Source organism: Myotis myotis, unplaced genomic scaffold, assembly GCF_014108235.1.
Source record: "Myotis myotis isolate mMyoMyo1 unplaced genomic scaffold, mMyoMyo1.p scaffold_m19_p_10, whole genome shotgun sequence".
Classification (NCBI taxonomy): Eukaryota; Metazoa; Chordata; class Mammalia; order Chiroptera; family Vespertilionidae; genus Myotis; species Myotis myotis.
This window is the reverse complement of record NW_023416314.1, coordinates 78,340,699-78,358,018: the sequence shown is the minus strand read 5'-3', so window position 1 is coordinate 78,358,018 and position 17,320 is coordinate 78,340,699. Positions and strand designations below refer to the sequence as shown.

At 43.9% G+C, this 17,320-nt stretch overlaps 1 protein-coding gene across 2 annotated transcripts in view; it reads left to right on the top strand.

The window, feature by feature from the left end:
• The first annotated feature begins 892 nt into the window (after positions 1–892).
• Positions 893–17,320, top strand: part of PACS1 (phosphofurin acidic cluster sorting protein 1) — a 97,362-nt gene continuing 80,934 nt past the window's right edge. For both annotated transcript variants that reach the window (XM_036326569.1, XM_036326568.1), the window contains exon 1: positions 893–1,481. In XM_036326569.1, coding sequence (XP_036182462.1) covers positions 1,132–1,481 — 350 coding nt within the window. In that variant the 5' untranslated portion in view covers positions 893–1,131. The remainder of the gene's footprint in view (positions 1,482–17,320) is intronic.

Sequence of the window (17,320 nt, the reverse complement as noted above, 5' to 3'; positions counted from 1 at the left end):
GTCCCGGGGTGGTGGCGGTCCGCCCGGTCCGCCCGCCTGCAGGTGTCGGTGTGTCTGCAGTGGGGGGAGGGCGGGCTTGCTTTCTCGGGTTCTAGCTCCCCATCCCCAGGGACCTCCCCATAGGCTGCACGGCTGGGTTACAGGCATTTGCCGAGAGCGCCGGGGAGATGTCTGCTTCGAATGCGCCCCTGGCGTTGGTGTAAGTGCACCCACAGGGGCGGGCGTGCGGGCGCTTCAAGATGGTTCCCGGGCGGGAAGTGTGGGAGACCCCTCGGAGGATGTGCCAGTTGAGCCAGGCTTTGGGAGGAGCAGAAGTTTAGATGTTTCCTCAGTGGTGACGTAGAAAAAGCATTCCAAGAGGGAAATGGAGGGCAGGCTGGGGTCTTGGCCTCTGTGATGGCTCTTTGGGCGAGTGGGGCTGTGGGGGCAGAAGAAAGGTTGGCTGCAGCTGGGCCGGAGCTTCGCTAGAATCCTCCGGGCCTTTTGGACTCGGGTCCCTTGTCCTCCCCACACGAGAGGGGCGGGCGGCGGCCGGCGCTGGGTCCCACCTCCCTGCGCAGGTCTTGGCCGAGAAGCCCGGCCAGGTCCGCGGCGGGAAGGCGGGCTGGGAGGGCGGCGGTTCTGCCGGCTCCGCAGACCGGAGGGGCCGAGGCGCGCTCCCGCCACAGCCCTCTCCGGGCCGGGGCCGCGCCCCGGAAAAGCGGGGTTTCCGCGGGCCGAAAGGACGGCGGGGGAGGGGGCCCGGGCCGGCCGGCCGACGCGCCGCGGAGCTGAGGAGAGGGGCCGGCCGGTGCGCGGGCCGCCGACCCCCGTCCTGGGCAGCGAGGCGCCCGCGCGAGCCCGGGCCCCGCCCCTCGGCGCTGGGTGGGGCCGCGGAGCCGGCCGCTCGGACACGCCCACTCACTGTCTCGGCGGCGCGAGCCGCAACAGGCAGCGGCGGGCGAGCGCGAGGGCTGCGCGCCGGGAGGCCCCGCGCCTGCGTGCAGCTTCTCGCTCGCTCGCGCGCTCGGCGGGCGGGCTGAGGAGACCGGTCGAGCCCCCGCCGCCACCGCCGCCGGGGAGAAGCCTGGGCGTCTTCTCGTCGTCGCTTCGGTTCCTGTGACCCCCGCGCCCCTCACCCCCGGCCGGGCCATGGCGGAACGTGGAGGGGCGGGCGGTGGTCCCGGAGGCGCGGGGGGTGGTAGCGGCCAGCGAGGCTCTGGGGTCGCCCAGTCTCCGCAGCAGCAGCCGACGCCACCGCAGCCGACGCCACAGCAGCCAACGCCCCCCAAGCTGGCCCAGGCCACCTCGTCGTCCACGTCCACCTCGGCGGTGGCCGCCTCCTCCTCGTCCTCGTCCACGTCCACCTCCATGGCCGTCGCGGTGGCCTCGGGCTCCGCGACCCCCGGCGGCCCGGGGCCAGGCCGCCCCCCCGCCCCGGTGCAGATGAACCTGTACGCCACCTGGGAGGTGGACCGGAGCTCGGCCAGCTGCGTGCCCAGGTGAGAGGGGACGGGGGACGGGCCCTGGGGCCGCCGGGCCGGACTGTGCTAGCCCCCGCCCTGCCCTTCCCCCGGCCCATCGCCCAAGGGGGCGCCCCCTCCCTCCGCTCCCCCAGCTGCCCGCCGCCCAGCCCGGCCCGGGCCTGGCCTCCCAGGCTCTTCCTGCCGGGACCCCGCCCTCTCCTGGCAGCCCCACCTTCCGCCTCTGGCCGGGACCACCCTCTTCCCTCCCTCGGCAGGGCCTGGATTCGCAGCCGGGCCTCCCTCCCGCCGACTGACCGAATCCGGCCTCCCTGACGGTCAGTTTCCCCGCGCCAGTCAGACTCTTTCCCGGCCTTGCCGGTGCCCGCGGGCTGTACATACGTTACATACATGTGGTGTCGGTCTCTCGATATTTCCCGATATGCCCAGCATCTGCCAAACCCGGCGGCCACCTTCTGCCGGTAAAGCCCATGTATGCTAGCCCGAGGGGCCTTTGGTCAGTCTTCAGCGCACATTCTGCCCCTGCCTCTGTGGTCCTGTGAAAGTCCTCTCTGTTTAGTGTGCCTGGAAGTGTATTTTTCATCCCCTCCTCCCCCCTCCAGTAACTGGTCACATATTCTCCTAGCCCTGCAGGGCTACATCAGAGGACTGCCTTGTTCCTAAATTCAGTCCATTCCTATCTGTTGAAACCATCTGGGACTTTCCTTCCCTTGGTAGAACTTGCCCGACTTTGGGATATTTTATTTCTGTATCAGCAAGGGAATCTTTCTACAACCCTTTGGGGCCAGTATGCAGTGTCTTGGAGTTTACCCCTTGAATAGAACTGGAGCTGGGTTTGCTCAGTAAGCCCCGCCAGTGCCTGGAGGCGATCTGTTTGTCACCTCTGAGCTGATTCTGTGCCTTGGAGTCTTGGGTTCACTTTTTACTGTTAGCCCATTACCCCCCTCTCTATTTTGAATTATTTCATGCATACAAAATTACACACACACACACACACACACACACACCCTAGATAGACTGTTAAAAAATGATGAGGAGCCCAGCCGGTGCCTCAGTGGTTGAGCGTTGACCTATGAACCAGGAGGTCACAGCGGTCAGGGCATATACCCGAGTTTTGGGCTCAATCCCCAGTGTAGGGTGTGCAGGAGGCAGCTGATAATGATTCTCTCTCATCATTAGTGTTTCTATCTCTCTCCCTCTCCCTTCCTCTCTGAAATCAATAAAAATATATTTTAAAAAATGATGAAGAGTACATCTCTATAGTTGACTGAGCTTAAGAAATAGAGCATTATTACCACGTATGTTGAAGCCTCAGGATGCCCCTTCCTGACCACATCCTCTTCTTCCCCCACAAAGCTAAACATTATTCTGAATTGTGTGTTTATCATTTCCCTTGTCTCTTAAAACTAATTTTATTATATTTATGCACCTCTAAATAATGCTTTCAAATTTGGAATGTTTTTGAAGTTTATGTAAATGCCATCATACTGTATGTGTTCTGTGACCTATTTTAGTGAGGTTTTGTTTTTTTTTTTAACTTAACATCAGATTTATGAGAATCACTTTTAAGGTAACTAGTTTAAATATTTTCACTAATGGGTAGAATTTAATTATATGAATATGTCATAACTCTCCTTTTGGTGAACATTTGGGTTGTTTCCTGTTTGTTTACATGAACAGTCATACTTAAATATTTTTGTGCAGGACACCTGGTGCTCCTTGCAAAAGTTTCTTTCAGTTGTCCTCATATGTAGGGATGGAATGTCTTCGCGGGGCACATACAGCTGGAACTTTTAATGACTATGCGAGTTTGTTTTCCATTTGCCCCACTCTACTCTTCAGGTCCTTCGTGTTTGAGCTTTACTGATTCACTTTACTGATTTACACTTTTCTTCTCTGTGGGGTAATCAAGGAGCCACGTTAGTTTAGTTTGCTTTGGCCAGCACCCTACCACAACACCAAACTCAAGTGTTCGTCTCTTGGTCCTAAGCAGGCCTCTCTCTCTCTTTTTTTTTTATAGGCCCATCTCTAGCTGAAGTATTCTAATCTGCGTCTTTCAAACACAAAAGCATTGTCTGTGCCCTTCCCACATGGAACCAGTGTGTTAGTACTTGCTTGCCCGTGCTTCCTTCACATCTATCACTATGCTTAGTGATATTTCGACAGCTGCCTTTTCTAGCTGGTTAGATGGAAAGGAATAAGCTGATTGGAAAGAAGTTGCTGTGCAACGGGGGTGGGAGGTGAGGGTGAGAGAGGATGGGAGATGTAAATAAAATCGCCAATTGCTTTTGATTTTTGACCTGCTCCATTTAGTCACGGAAAAGTTCATGTTTTAAGTTACTAGCCCAAGAAACAGCCAGACGTTCTGATCAAGTCTGTAATTATTATGCTGACTTGGCATGAGAGGCTCAGGCTGCCTTGTTTTCACCTGCAGGGAGTTTGCAGTATGTCATGTCTACTGACCAATCCTTGAGATTGTCAGCTGTCCTGCTCTGGCTTTGTTTTTCAGCCGACATCCTTGTGCCTCCCAGCTCCTTGTGGAACACTTGTGCTCTTTGAAGCATGCTGTTTTATCTGCAGGATGGCAAATAACACCCAGTGGGGAGAAAATAGCCCTTCAAATTATTAGAGTCATATGGTTAATTTGAAGTCTCCTCGGTATGCTTCATGTTGTTTAGAATATACTGGCAGTGTGCATTCTGTATATAGCCTAGAATTACATTCTTGTCTCGTGCAACTCACTGAGACAAACGTGAGATATCTGCACTTAAGACTTGTAAACATGATTGTGGATCTAAGGTTAACTATATATAAGAATTTTGTGGGATTCAGTCTTGTGAAATGTGATTCTCTATTTAGTCCAGAGAAGAGTTGGAAAGTTGAGTGTTAGGGTGGTCATGCTCCTTTTCTTGATTCCTACAGAAGTATAACTTGCTTTTGAAAAAAATCCCTTTTCCTTTACTAGAGATTTATTAATTTTTATCTTTTTAAATATATTTTATTGATATTTTTACAGAGAGGAAGGGAGAGGGATAGAGAGTTAGAAACATCGATGGGAGAGAAACATCGATCAACTGCCTCCTGCACACCCCCTACTGGGGATGTACCTGCAACCAAGGTACATGCCCTTGACTGGAATTGAACCTGGGACATTTCAGTCTCCAGGCTGACACTCTATCCACTGAGCCAAACCAGTTAGGGTGCTAGAGATTTAAATCAAAATGAGCAATGTAGTTGTTTCTCAGTTACATACTCTGCCTTTATTTAACATTTACTAAATTCCCTTAGATCCTATAGTAATTTTTTAAATCATAAAAGTCAACTGTATTTCCCAGTGATCACCTCTAGAGAGTGAGAACCGAGATAAGATTAGAGCTTTTTTATGAGCAGGTAGGTCTATTATAGTTCTTTTATGAAATTTACAGCTATTGAAGTTGGCATTGTTTTCCCTCCATAGTAAGTAGTACTTCTCTACCTGTCATCTATGGTATGTATAGTGGTGTGACACCATGTAACACATTTATCCCTTCTCTTTGGTCTTTGTGAAGTTTTCCTGATGTTTTCCGTTTTTGAATTGCTTAAGTAGGAGAGGCAAAAAAATTATTAAATTTCGCAAGTATACAACATTTTCTCGGTAGTGTAAATTATTAGGAGTCAAAAAGTGCTCTGCTGCATCACTTATAGACTATATCACATTTATCTTTGAGCAAAGCACATTTGCATATCCTTATTTGTACGTGTACTTAGGGAAAGAGTTCAGTAGTTATTAGTCACAATTTCTCCTTAGACTTTTATTTCTTTTTAGTGGGTACTGAAGTTAAACCTTATTGTACAAAAGCGTTAGAGCCGAAGGAGGTGGCCATGACTAAGTTGGCATGACTGGCCTGCAGTAGGAATGTTTTATGAAGGCACTCTAACCAAAAAGCACTAGCTCAGTGGTCGGCAAACTCATTAGTCAACAGAGCCAAATATCAACAGTACACGATTGAAATTTCTTTTGAGAGCCAAATTTTTTAAACTTAAACTATATAGGTAGGTACATTGTTATTAACTTAATTAGGGTACTCCTAAGGCAGGGATGGCGAATCTATGACATGTGAACTCATTTTTTTGGTTGATTTTTCTTTGTTAAATGGCATTTAAATATATAAAATAAATATCAAAAATATAAGTCTTTGTTTTACTATGGTTGCAAATATCAAAAAATTTCTATATGTGACACAGCACCAGAGTTAAGTTAGGGTTTTTCAAAATGCTGACACGTCGAGCTCAAAAGGTTCGACATCACTGTCCTAAGGCTTAGGGAGAGCCACACTCAAGGGGCCACAGAGCCGCATGTGGCTCGCAAGCTGCAGTTTGCCGACCACGGCACTAGGCAAGCCAGGATATGCTCCTCTGTGTTCTTATTGTATATAGGGAAAATTTTTCCATACTTTAGATTTTTCACCCATTGATTAGGAATACTTCTATTCACCATCTATTCTAAGATGTGGTGGAAATAAATATAAAATAGGACTTGTAGATCCACAGGAGAAAGTACTTAAATGCTAGATATAAAATAAATATAATTGATCAAATGAGGGAGACCTGGTGAAATTTCTGTTATTTCCCTAGCATTAAAAGTCTTTGTACCTTCGATGATTTGAATGTCACATTTTGAGTCTTGAAATAGGATATCTTCTCTGGTGGGGTAATATTATCCATCGTCCCTGTGGAAGCTCAGATTCCTTAAGGCAGAAAGAGAATGACTTTCACAGAGTCCGTTTTACATGGATTGATTTACAGATCTTTTGGACACATTAGTGGTTATGTGATTTCTTTTTAAACCAGTTTTTCATTTTCTTAGCTGAGCCAGTAAGCCACCTGTTATTATTGGTACTTGCCTGGGTGTGCATGAGGGAGGTGCAAGTCAGAAAATGTGTGGGCTATTCACTCCTTCACCCCAGGAAGCCTCATCCTGCTTTGGCCTGGACTTGACGGCTCAGTGGGTCCTCTGAAATTTGGAGTCAGCTTGGCTTGCATCTGCCGCATCACATTCTGGGAGTGATGTGGGAATGATTGCAAGAGCTGGTTTTCCCCCAGACTGCTTTTGGAGTGGTATCAAGGGCTCTTGAGAAAAGACAGGGGTTGAAGTTATAGCATCCTTCAGAGGCCCATTGGGCTGGAATTGAGCAACGTTGTTGGGTTCTAGATTGGCAAGCACTGACAGAATCCTCCCTTCTCTAGGCCTAGTTAGAAGAATAAGCAGCAAAGCCTCTGAGGGTTTTAGAAAACCAAGATGTGCCTGGGTACCAACTCTAGAGTGTTTCCCTCTTACTGCCATTCATACACCAGTTTTCTGGTTTGAAAGCCTGCTGGACTTACATTCCAATCTTTTATCTTATTAAAACCAAAGAATAGCTGTAGTCACAGCTCACCAGTCAGTACCTGACCTCTAACTTGAGTAACACAAGTAGAAAAGGCCAGTAAATAATGATACATTGTTACTTATCTTATATATTTTACATATATCTTCTAGAAAACCCTTCCTTAAAACATTCCATTCCACATTCAGTTATGTCTTATGTCATAAGCTGTTTTATCTTTAAAGCTGCCCTAATACATTAGCCACTAGTTGCATATGGCAATTAAAATTCAAATTAATTAAAACTTAAAAAATTTAAAGCTCTCTTCCTTATTTGCACTAGCCATATTTTGTTACACTATTTGCACTAGTGTCTTCTATATTGGACAGAGCAGATCTAGACATTTCCAGAAAGTTCTATTCGTTTTAGGGAGAAAATTGTATAAATATGGCATTTCTAGTATTAATATTTATTGTTTCTTCTTATTCATTTAAACTGAATACTTTTGTCCTTTTCCAGATTATTTTAAAATGCCTCTCCCCTCTTTTAAGGACTCATTAGTTTTCCTTTGTTAGTTTTTGTCCTCTAAACCATATTACCTTCTAAGTCTGCTCATGTCTTCCTGGTGCCTCCCTGCCATTTGTTCACCACAATTTTGATCTTAATATCTTTGAGAAAACTACCTGGAAGCATTAACTCCAAAATGGTGTTTAGATGGTAGGAGTATGTGTGATATTAATTTTTGTCCTTTTATATTATTTGGTGATTTCTAAACTTGCTGTAAAACTTCCCTAAATGACAGTCTGTATTTCAAAACCTTATTGTGAACAAGCTTTCCCCCAGGTTATTTATATATATATATTTTGGAGGCCTGTTGTATGAAAAGATTCATGCAATAGCCCTTCCTTTTCCCTGGCTGCTGGCACCGGTTTTCCTCTGGCACCCAGCACCCAGGCCTTCGCTCTGGCCGGGCTCCGGCTGGAGCCGGCCTCGGGGCTGAGGCTTCGCTCCACTGCTTGGAGACTATGTATGCAAATTAATCGCCATCTTTGTTAGGTTAATTTGCATACTCTCATGATTGGCTGGTTAGCGTAGCGAAGGTATGGTCAATTTACATGTTTGTCTATTAAGACATATAGAAAAGCATAATATGCAAATCAACCTGACGGCAGAATGACCATCACTATGACACACACTGATCACCAGGAGCTGCTCAGTGCAGGAGCTGCCCCCAGGCAGTAGGCCCCAAACACCTGATCAAGGCCTGTCGGCCAACCTCTCAGTGCCTCCCCCTGGCCGGCAGGCTCTGCTCGCCCAATGGGGAACGGGGAACGGGGAACCAGGGTTGGGTGGCAGTGGATGCAGGCAGCGCCAGGCCAAAGCGGGTGCAAGTAAGGGGCCCTGATCGCTCCACCGGTCGCCCCACACACAGAGGGGTGGGAAGATTGGCCCTGATCACAGGCCAGGCCTAGGGACCCTACCCGTGCACAAATTTCATGCTCCAGGCCTCTAGTTTTGGATATAATTGGCATATGAAATTTAGACTGGTTATTGTGCTTAGATATAGGCAGGTGTTTTTTCTTTCCAAAGCATTTTGTGTGTTTGTCTGTCTTTGAGTTCCTTTGGTTCTTCTTCTGACCTGAGATATTCTTTGTAGCAAGTGTTTTGTTTTATTTTTTTAATAGTTTAGAAAACACAAAAGGCTTAGGAGCCACTTGTCATTTATTTGATCCCTCCTTACCTTTTCCTGTCTCTTCTTTAAAAACACCAAATGGCTTCAAGATTTAGAGTGTAGCTTGTTTCCTCAAACATATTGCACTGTACTGTTTGTAATTCTACCCATCCTCTGCCACTCTAGTCTCCTCCCAGAAGGTGACCCCTGGTAGCAGTTCAGAGTGCTAGTTAAAAATGAAGATCAGATCATGTCACTCTCCTCTTCATAATCTTCCCAGTTCACTCATTTAGCAAATGTTTATAGACCTACTAGTATGTGCCACAAACCATATCCTGATTTCATAGAGTATACATTCTAGTGGTGAAGATAAGAGATACTATAACTTTTCATCATACTTTGAATAAAACTCCTTTTTATGGCTTAGGAGATGCTTCCTGTTGTGGCCCCGTCCTCCTGACCTCATCTTTTATCACTCTCCCCTGTGCTCAGTTGGCTCCAGGCAAGCTGGGCGTAGGCACTGTCACCCATGCCTTTGGGCTTTTGCACTTGCTGTTCTCTCTACCTGGATGCTCTGCACCAGATCATCATGTGGCTGGCTCCTGGGTATCATTAAGGTCATCACTCAGTTGACCTGCCACCTTGAAAGCTGCCCTCATCTGCCTAGTCTGTTCTGGGGGTTTATAAGTCTTCACAACTAGTTATCATTTGAAATAATCCTGTTCATTTATGTAGTTACTTTGTAGGTGCTTAATAAATACATTTGTTGAATGAACAGTGCCTATTTATTTATAATGTTTATTGAGTGAAATTCTATTTTACACAATTCATTCATTTAACACATATTTATTGAATGTTTCTATGTCCAAGCACTGCTCTAGGTGTTGGGGAAATGGCAGCAAACAGGCTGACAAAGTTCGTTATCTCCTAGTGTACATCTTAGTGAAGAGAGACAGATAATAAACAAATAACTAGATCTTTAACAATTAGGTAGTGAGTAGTGCCATGATGAAAAATAAGGCAGAGTTGGGCATTGAGAGTGTTGGAAGAAAGGCTGTTTTATTTTATATTTACTTATTTTTTTTTTAGAATATATATTTTTATTGATTTCGGAGAGAAAGGGAGAGGGAGAGAGAGAAACATCAATGATGAGAGAATCATCGATTGGCTGCCTCCTGCACGCCCCGCATCGGGGATCAAACTCGCAACCCAGGCATGTGTCCCTGACCAGAATCGAACCTGGGACCCTTTAGTCCACAGGTGGATGCTCTATCCACTGAGCCAAACTGGCTAGGGTGATTTACTTATTTTTAAAATATATATTTGTATTGATTTCAGAGAGGAAGGGAGAAGGAGATAGAAACATCGATGAAAGAGACTGGGGATTGAGCCTGAAACTCAGGCATGTGCCCTGATGTGGAATCGAACCCGAGACCTCCTGGTCTATGGGATGATGCTTAATCCACTAAGCTATATCAGCCGGGTGAAAGGTTGTTTTAGATAGGCTGGTCAGAGACCTCTGGTGAGGCAACATTTGGTCTGATGCCTGAATGACGTGAACCTGACTAATCTAGCACTTACCAGGTACCACAGGAACTTTCAGAGGCAGGTATTGAGATCCCTTTTCCAGAAAGGGAAATTGAAGTCCAGTGAGGTGAGGGCGTTTTGCAAGGCTACATAGTTTAGAGGTAGGTGGAACAGGGATTTGTCTTCATGACTCATGATTGTCTGACACCAGAGCTATTTCTCTTTTTAAACTTGGTGTCCCCCAAGTCCTGTCTGGTTCTCATAGTTGACCCATAATATCTAGTGCTTTATATGTTATCACGTTGGAATTACAGAATGCTGCTCTATTACTAGATTTTAGATAGTGAGATGATTCATAGCATAGTGACTATGGGTATCAGTTCTGGAGCCAGTAGCCAGGATTTTAATCCTGACTCTGTTGTTTACCATTTGAGTGACTTGGGCAAATTATTTAATCTCTCTAATGCGTCAATTTTCTGATCTGTAAAATGGGCATAATAATCATCCTTACCTCATTTATTTTGAGGGTTAAATGAGATTAGTAAAGTTCAGTGCTTATGTGGCATATAGGAAATAGTTAAAAATATTAGCTGCTATTACTGCTATCTTACCTCCAGTTCAGCTTCTCTATCTCCTCCACACCCTCCAAAAACTGCTTTCTTTCTAGAATTAGGGCAGTTCTATTGATATTCTGATTACAAGGTCTTGAGTTCGCTTTAGATACAGATCCTGCCAAACCCTAAGCTTAATAGATTAGAAAGTCAAAGCAAAATATTTTGGTTCTCTGACGCAGTGGCTGAGTTGGGATCCTGTTTCTACATCCTGCCAGCTTATATGAACGGAAGAGATGGTGCAGGCCCCGCCTGCAAACCACAACTTTGTTTTGAGCTGACTTGACTTGACAGCTTCCCTATTCCACCTGCTGACTTCTTTAGCTCTGCTTTGGCAGCCAGAAGAGCAACTAAACCGGTTTATAGCTAGCCATGTGTCACCAATAAAAGCTGACCGACTCTAAGGAAAATTGAGGGTTTGGGTTTAAATAGAGTTGATATTTTTCTCTTGTCTCCTTAAGCTTTCCTTTTTATGTCTCAGATTATAGAGAAACTGTACTGTCCTTTCACAGGAGAAACCTGATAATACATTTAAAGGCCTATCGTGAAACATTTGGATCTTTGTATATATGTTAGTTTTCTCCATTAGTAAGACTCAAGACTTTATTTTCCCATTTCGGTTGGAAATCTAAAAATATATTTATATGTTTTAGTTCTTCCTTAATACATTAAACAGATTAACCTCAAGTGTGGATCATTATGATGAATGCGATCCTCATAATGAACATCAGATCTTGAAATAAAGAGTACAGACTAGTACCTGGTGCGTAGCTATTTTTAAACTCATGTTTGCTGTTTTAGGTTTTTGTTTTTTTTAAAAAAAATTTTTATTGATTTCAGAGAGAGGAAGGGAGAGGGAGAGGTAGAAACATCAATGATAAGAGAGAATCATTGATTGGTTGCTTCCTGTACAGCCCACAGTGGGGCTTGAGCCCACAACCCAAGCGTGTACCCAGACAGGGAATTGAACTGTGACCTCCTGGTTCATAGGTCGGCATTCATCCACTGAATCACAGTGGTTTTAGTTTTGTTTTTGTCTTTGTTTCTCTCCATGGCTATCTATGCCTCCTTTCTGCTTTGTTGCTTCTACTAATATACCATGGGCTGAAGAACAGGATAATAAAAAATGTTAAGAATGAATGGACTTGCCCTAGCTGTTTTGGCTCAGTGGATAGAGTGTCAGCCTGCAGACTAAAGGGTTCCGGGTTTGATTCCCATCAAGGGCACATGCCCAGGTTGCAAGCTAGATCCCTAGTGGGGGACGTGCAGGAGGCAGCCGAGCAATGATTCTTTCTCATTGATGTTTCTATCTCCCTCCCCCTCCCTCCCTCTCTCTCCCCCTCTCTCCCTCTCTCCCTCTCCTTTCCTCTCTGAAAATCAATAAAAAATATTTTTTAAAAAAGGAATGAATGGGCTCTGAATCAAGGGGCAGTAAAATACAGCATTAGGAATGTAGTCAATGATATTGTAGTAACTATGTGTGGTGCCAGGTGGGTACTTGAAATATCGGGGGATCACTTTGTAAACTATATTGTCTAACCACTAAGCAAGAATGAATAGGCTCTGAATATAAGACTAAGAGTAATGGGCAGTATAATCTGAGAACATGAGAGTAACAGCTGGGTGTTTTAGGAGTGAAGAAGAAACATTCTCCTTACTTGGTTTAGGTTGTGCTCCAGAGAGGGAGGATTGCTGGTGAGTTTAGGGTCGGAGTTTAATCTTCTAAAGTCTTAGGGAATCAGAAACCCTGTTGAATATACAGTTAGAGATACAAGTAAAATTTTACATTTGGATTGGAGTATTATGTATTAGTAAATAAAGCACCAGAGCCCTATAGCTAATTTTTATTGATTACCTCTGGGCAAGTCACTTTTCTTTCTGGAAGAAACAGCAAGGATACCGTTTTGTTTTGTTTTTTTGGTTTTGTTTTGTTTTTGCTTTGTTGATTTGCTATGAAGAGAAATAAAAGGTTTGTAAAATATTTGAGCATCTATATTCTTTTTTTAAAATATTTTTTTTTTATTGATTTCAAAGAGGAAAGAAGGAGAGAGAGATAGAAACATCCATGATGAGAATCATGGATCAGCTGCCTCCTGAAAGTCCCCCACTGGGGATCAAGCCCACAACTCAGGCATGTGCCCTTGACCGGAAGCGAACCCAGGACCTTTCAGTTTGCAGGCCAGTGCTCTATCCATTGAGCCAAATGGCTAGGGCAAGCATCTATATTCATAGACATATTACCTTAATATCTTTACAGTGAAGCTATGAATATGATAGTATATTTGTAGATCTGACTCACATGAGTTATCATTTACAATGTCTTCACAGGTAGGTTTTTGTTTGGCATTTTTAGTTCATATCCAGTGGAATGTGGCAGTGTTATCTACCTTAAGTCTTTTTTTTTTTTTTTTTTTTTTTAAGGAATCAGCGGTGACTGAAGGGGGAGGCAGACTATTTTTTAAAAATTTTATTTTTATTTTTATTGATTTCAGAGAGGAAGGGAGAGGGAGAGAGAGATAGAAACATGAATGATGAGAGAGAATCATTGATCGGCTGCCTCCTGTACATCCCCTACTGGGGATCAAGCCCACAACCTGGGACCCCTCAGTCTGCAGGCTGACACTCTATCCACTGAGCCAAACCAGCTAGGGCTACCTTAAGTATTTTGTTTAATAAAATTGTCTCATCAAAATTAAAAGATGTGGAAAGTAGTCTGCAGCATTCTGTCATTTCTGCCATGCACCATGTTTGCTGTGGATGAAAATGAATAAGCAACTGTAGAAACCAAGGTCCTCTGGGAACATAAAAACTCTTGTGGCTATTAATGGATTTAATTGTATTTCCTCTCTGCCACCAAAATGTGCAATAAATTGTTTATGCCCTTGCTTTTAATGGGGAGAATTATTCATTAACTGTATGTAATATCATTATCACTTTGTTTTTATTATAGATAACTTTATCTTTCCTTAAAAAACACGCAATATACACAAAAAACAAAAACAACACTTATAAATAGAAATAACTTATTTTTAATTTTTTTAAAAAATCCTCATTTGAGGTAATGCATGGGGCGGCCGGGGGAGGGGGCACATCAATATGAGAGAAACATTGATCAGTTGCCTTCTGTCCGCACCCCAACCAGAGATCAAACCTGCAACCCAGGTATGTGCCCTGACCAGGAATTGAACCAACAACCTTTCGGTGCACAGGAGGATGTTCAACCAATTGAGCCAATCCAGCCGGGCAGGAATAGCTGTAATATTATTAAACATTGCCCATTCATATTTATTTTTATTTTTTATTTTGAGAGTACATTTATCAAAGCTGGGACAGTGAAACAAGAAAGAGCTTAGGGTGGAAGAAGCAATAGGCAAGCATAGGTGGAGATGCTTTGACTCACTGGCAAATCAGAGAAAAGGGAGCCTTGGAGACAGGTTCAGGGGGTTTGGGAAAGGCTGCTGTTGCCCATTGCTCCTCGGTTGCAGGTCTCCTGGGTTTCCTCAGAGTTTAGGAAATGCATCCCTGTGGGGGAAGGGGTTGGAGAAGGGAAAAGTTCGGGCGTGCTCTCGGGAGAGAGAGCACTCCACCCATTAATCTTCTGGGTTGATTTTTCTCTCCATGGAGAAAGAGGAATCTCATTGGATAAATAAAAACTTTGGTTGGAAATGGGAAATGCTCTTTTAAACTAAGATTTGGCATAAGATTAGTTTGGTATGCTTTGGACTTAGGCCAAGTGATATGTTTACTTAGTTCTCAGGCAGCCTCACTGATAAATGAATGCCATGTCTCAGTGTGGTGACGCATCATCTTATTTGAGTTCATTTAAGAGATGATTTTATAGAAAAATGACTGGAATGATGCTCTGTTTTGTTTTGCTTTGTTTTGTTTGATGCTCATTCAAGAATTTCCCCCTATTCTTATATCTGGAGGAAAAATATCAGCAAGTTGCTATAATCTCTTTAAAATCATGAGTCCAAAATGCTTTGGCTTTAGAATTTGGTCTCTTATTTGGCTTTACCTCACCATGTGGGTTTGGATAAGTCTCTGTAACTCTTCCTCTATCTAATAGTAATTTTATTTAGTCGGCAGATACATTGCACATCATGTACTAGTGACCGAGGAGAGAGCAGTCAATAAAATAGACACAAATCAGAGGCTTGGGAGGTGTATGGTGGGGTGGAGGGGGTCAACGGGACATCTGTAGTACTTTCAGCAATAAAGTACTGAAAAACAACAACAAGGGACATCTGTAGTACTTTCAGCAATAAAGATAAATTTAAAAAACAAACAACTTTCACCTAGAAAACAAACAAAACAAACTCTCCTGCTTTCCTGAGAGTTACCTTCCAGGGGCAGGGTGGGCAGCAAATGAGTGAGCCAGTGATAAGTGCATGTAAGATGGGAAAATTAAAGTGGGAAAGGGGGATTAGCAGGGCAGGGAGTTTTAGGGTTTCGAATAAGGACATCTAGAAGACCTCAGGTGGTGAGCAGTTCTTGTGGAGCACACATTTAATCAAGTCAGTAGAGGGAAACAGCAAGTACTGGTAGATTCCAGGAACATCCAGGAAGTCAGTGGACTGGAGCCAAGTGAGCAAGGCGGAGAGTAGTGGAAGAGGAAATTAGGTAAATGGGACCAAATCTTGTAGGCCATTAGAGGACTCTGACCTTGAGTGAGATGGGAAGCCATAGGGGGTTTCAGCCAGCAAAGAGGCATGGTAATGACTTCTATTTTATTTATTTCCTTTTTTTTTAAAGATGTTTTCAAGTTACTTAAAAAAATAATTTTATTGATTTCAGAGAGGAAGGGAGAAGGAGAGAGAGAGAGAAATAAAAACATCAGTGATGAGAGAGAATCATTAATCAGCTATCTCCTGCATGCCCCACACTAGGGATCAAGCTTGCAACTCAGCATATGCCCTGACTTGGAATTCAACCGTGACCTCCTGGTTCTTAGGTCGACGCTCAACCACTGAACCCTGGTGGCCAGGCATGACTTCTATTTTAAAATGTCCACTGGCTGCTATGTGTAGAATAGCCTTTAAAGAAGGACAGGAGTGGGAGCAGGGAATCCAGTTAGGAGTATTATGATGATGTAGTGGGAGCTGATGTTGGCATGGCCCAGGATAGCAGAGGTGGAGAGATGAGAAGTCTTCAGATTCTGGGTATATTTTCAAGATTAAAGAATTTGCTTATGGATTAGATTTGAGGTATGATAGAAGAAAATGATTCAAGGATGACTTCAAAGTTTTTTACCAAAAAAAATTATAATTGTCATTTCTTTAAGTGACATTATTTGAGAAAGAGATCTGTGTAATAGAACTCTTCAAAGTTGTTGAGGATGTTTTGTTTCTACTTTTGCTACTGGGAATTCCCTTGGGAATTTACTGAATGATGCTAATCCATAGCTTGGCAACTGATTGTATTAAATATCTAGATGAATTCCTTTTTGTTGTTTCTTTTGTTAATCCTCACATGAGGATATTTTTCCCATTGCTTTTCAGAGACAGTGGAAGTGGGGGGTGGGGAGGGAGAAATATCAATTAAGAGAGTCTATCAATTGTTTGCTTCCTACTTGAGCCCTGACTCGGGGTGGGGAGCGAACCCTCAACTCAGGTATGTGCCCTTGATCAGAACTGAACCCGAGACCCTTTGGTGAGAAGGTCAGTGCTCTAACCATTGAGAACACTGGCCAAGGCTAGATGAATTTTTTTTATGCTGTGGGCCATGTTGAAGCTATTGGAGCAGTTGAGTCTTAACATCCCTCATTATTCTGCTTTCATAATTGCTTGATCTGGTATCTCCTCTGTGATCCTTACTTGTTTGATGGTTCTTGATGAGGGAGATATATTGCAGTAGCTATTACCAACAATAGAACATATCCTTTATCACTAACCCAGTGAAACTGAAAAGTAAAAAACATGTTTTTTTGTTTTTCATTTTTTTTAAATGACTGGTTTCCCACAGTAGACAGCCTGTCTGTGCTTCCTAGGAGCTGCTCTGTAAGGACTCTTGCTGCAGAATGAGCTAATTTGTGTAATCTTGAAGGTGGAGCTATTTTTGAAAGAGAACAGAAAAATAATGGAGCCCTTTGCTTGTGAATGCCAAATTGGGTCTAACTGGAAAAGGCCTCAGTTAGATCTTGTAATTTGAACTCTTGTTTTCCCCTTGTTCTGCTTACACGTCTAGTTTATGATAGATATATTCAGGTCATTGCTCTTGAAAATGGCAGCTGGGTTTTTCTTTTCTTTCTTTTTCTTTTTTTTAAATTTTATTACATTTTAGATAAGTTTATTACGTTTGGCTAACACAAGTAGCATAAAAGAATAGCTACCGAGTTCAAGAATTAGAATTCTTTTGCAGTTCTTTTGATAGGCTGATGGTTTGTAACTGGTTCTCAACATTCCCAGACTTTATGGCCTGTTTTCCATCCTTAAATCGAAATTCCCAGACAATAGACTTTACCAACATGTCTACAACATCTTAATTGTAGTATAAAGGAGAAATGAAAGGAGGGCTAATATGTATTTCCAAATGTCAATTCCCAGAAGACATTTGTAAATGCTCAAAGCACATTAGTAACTGTAGCCGTCAGGTGCTTGCAGGTACACCTGGCTTATCTCTGTGAACATGACCCATAGATAGAGACTGATACAGGTGTATTGCATGGGTGACTCATGATATGTGGCAATGCCACCCATGTAT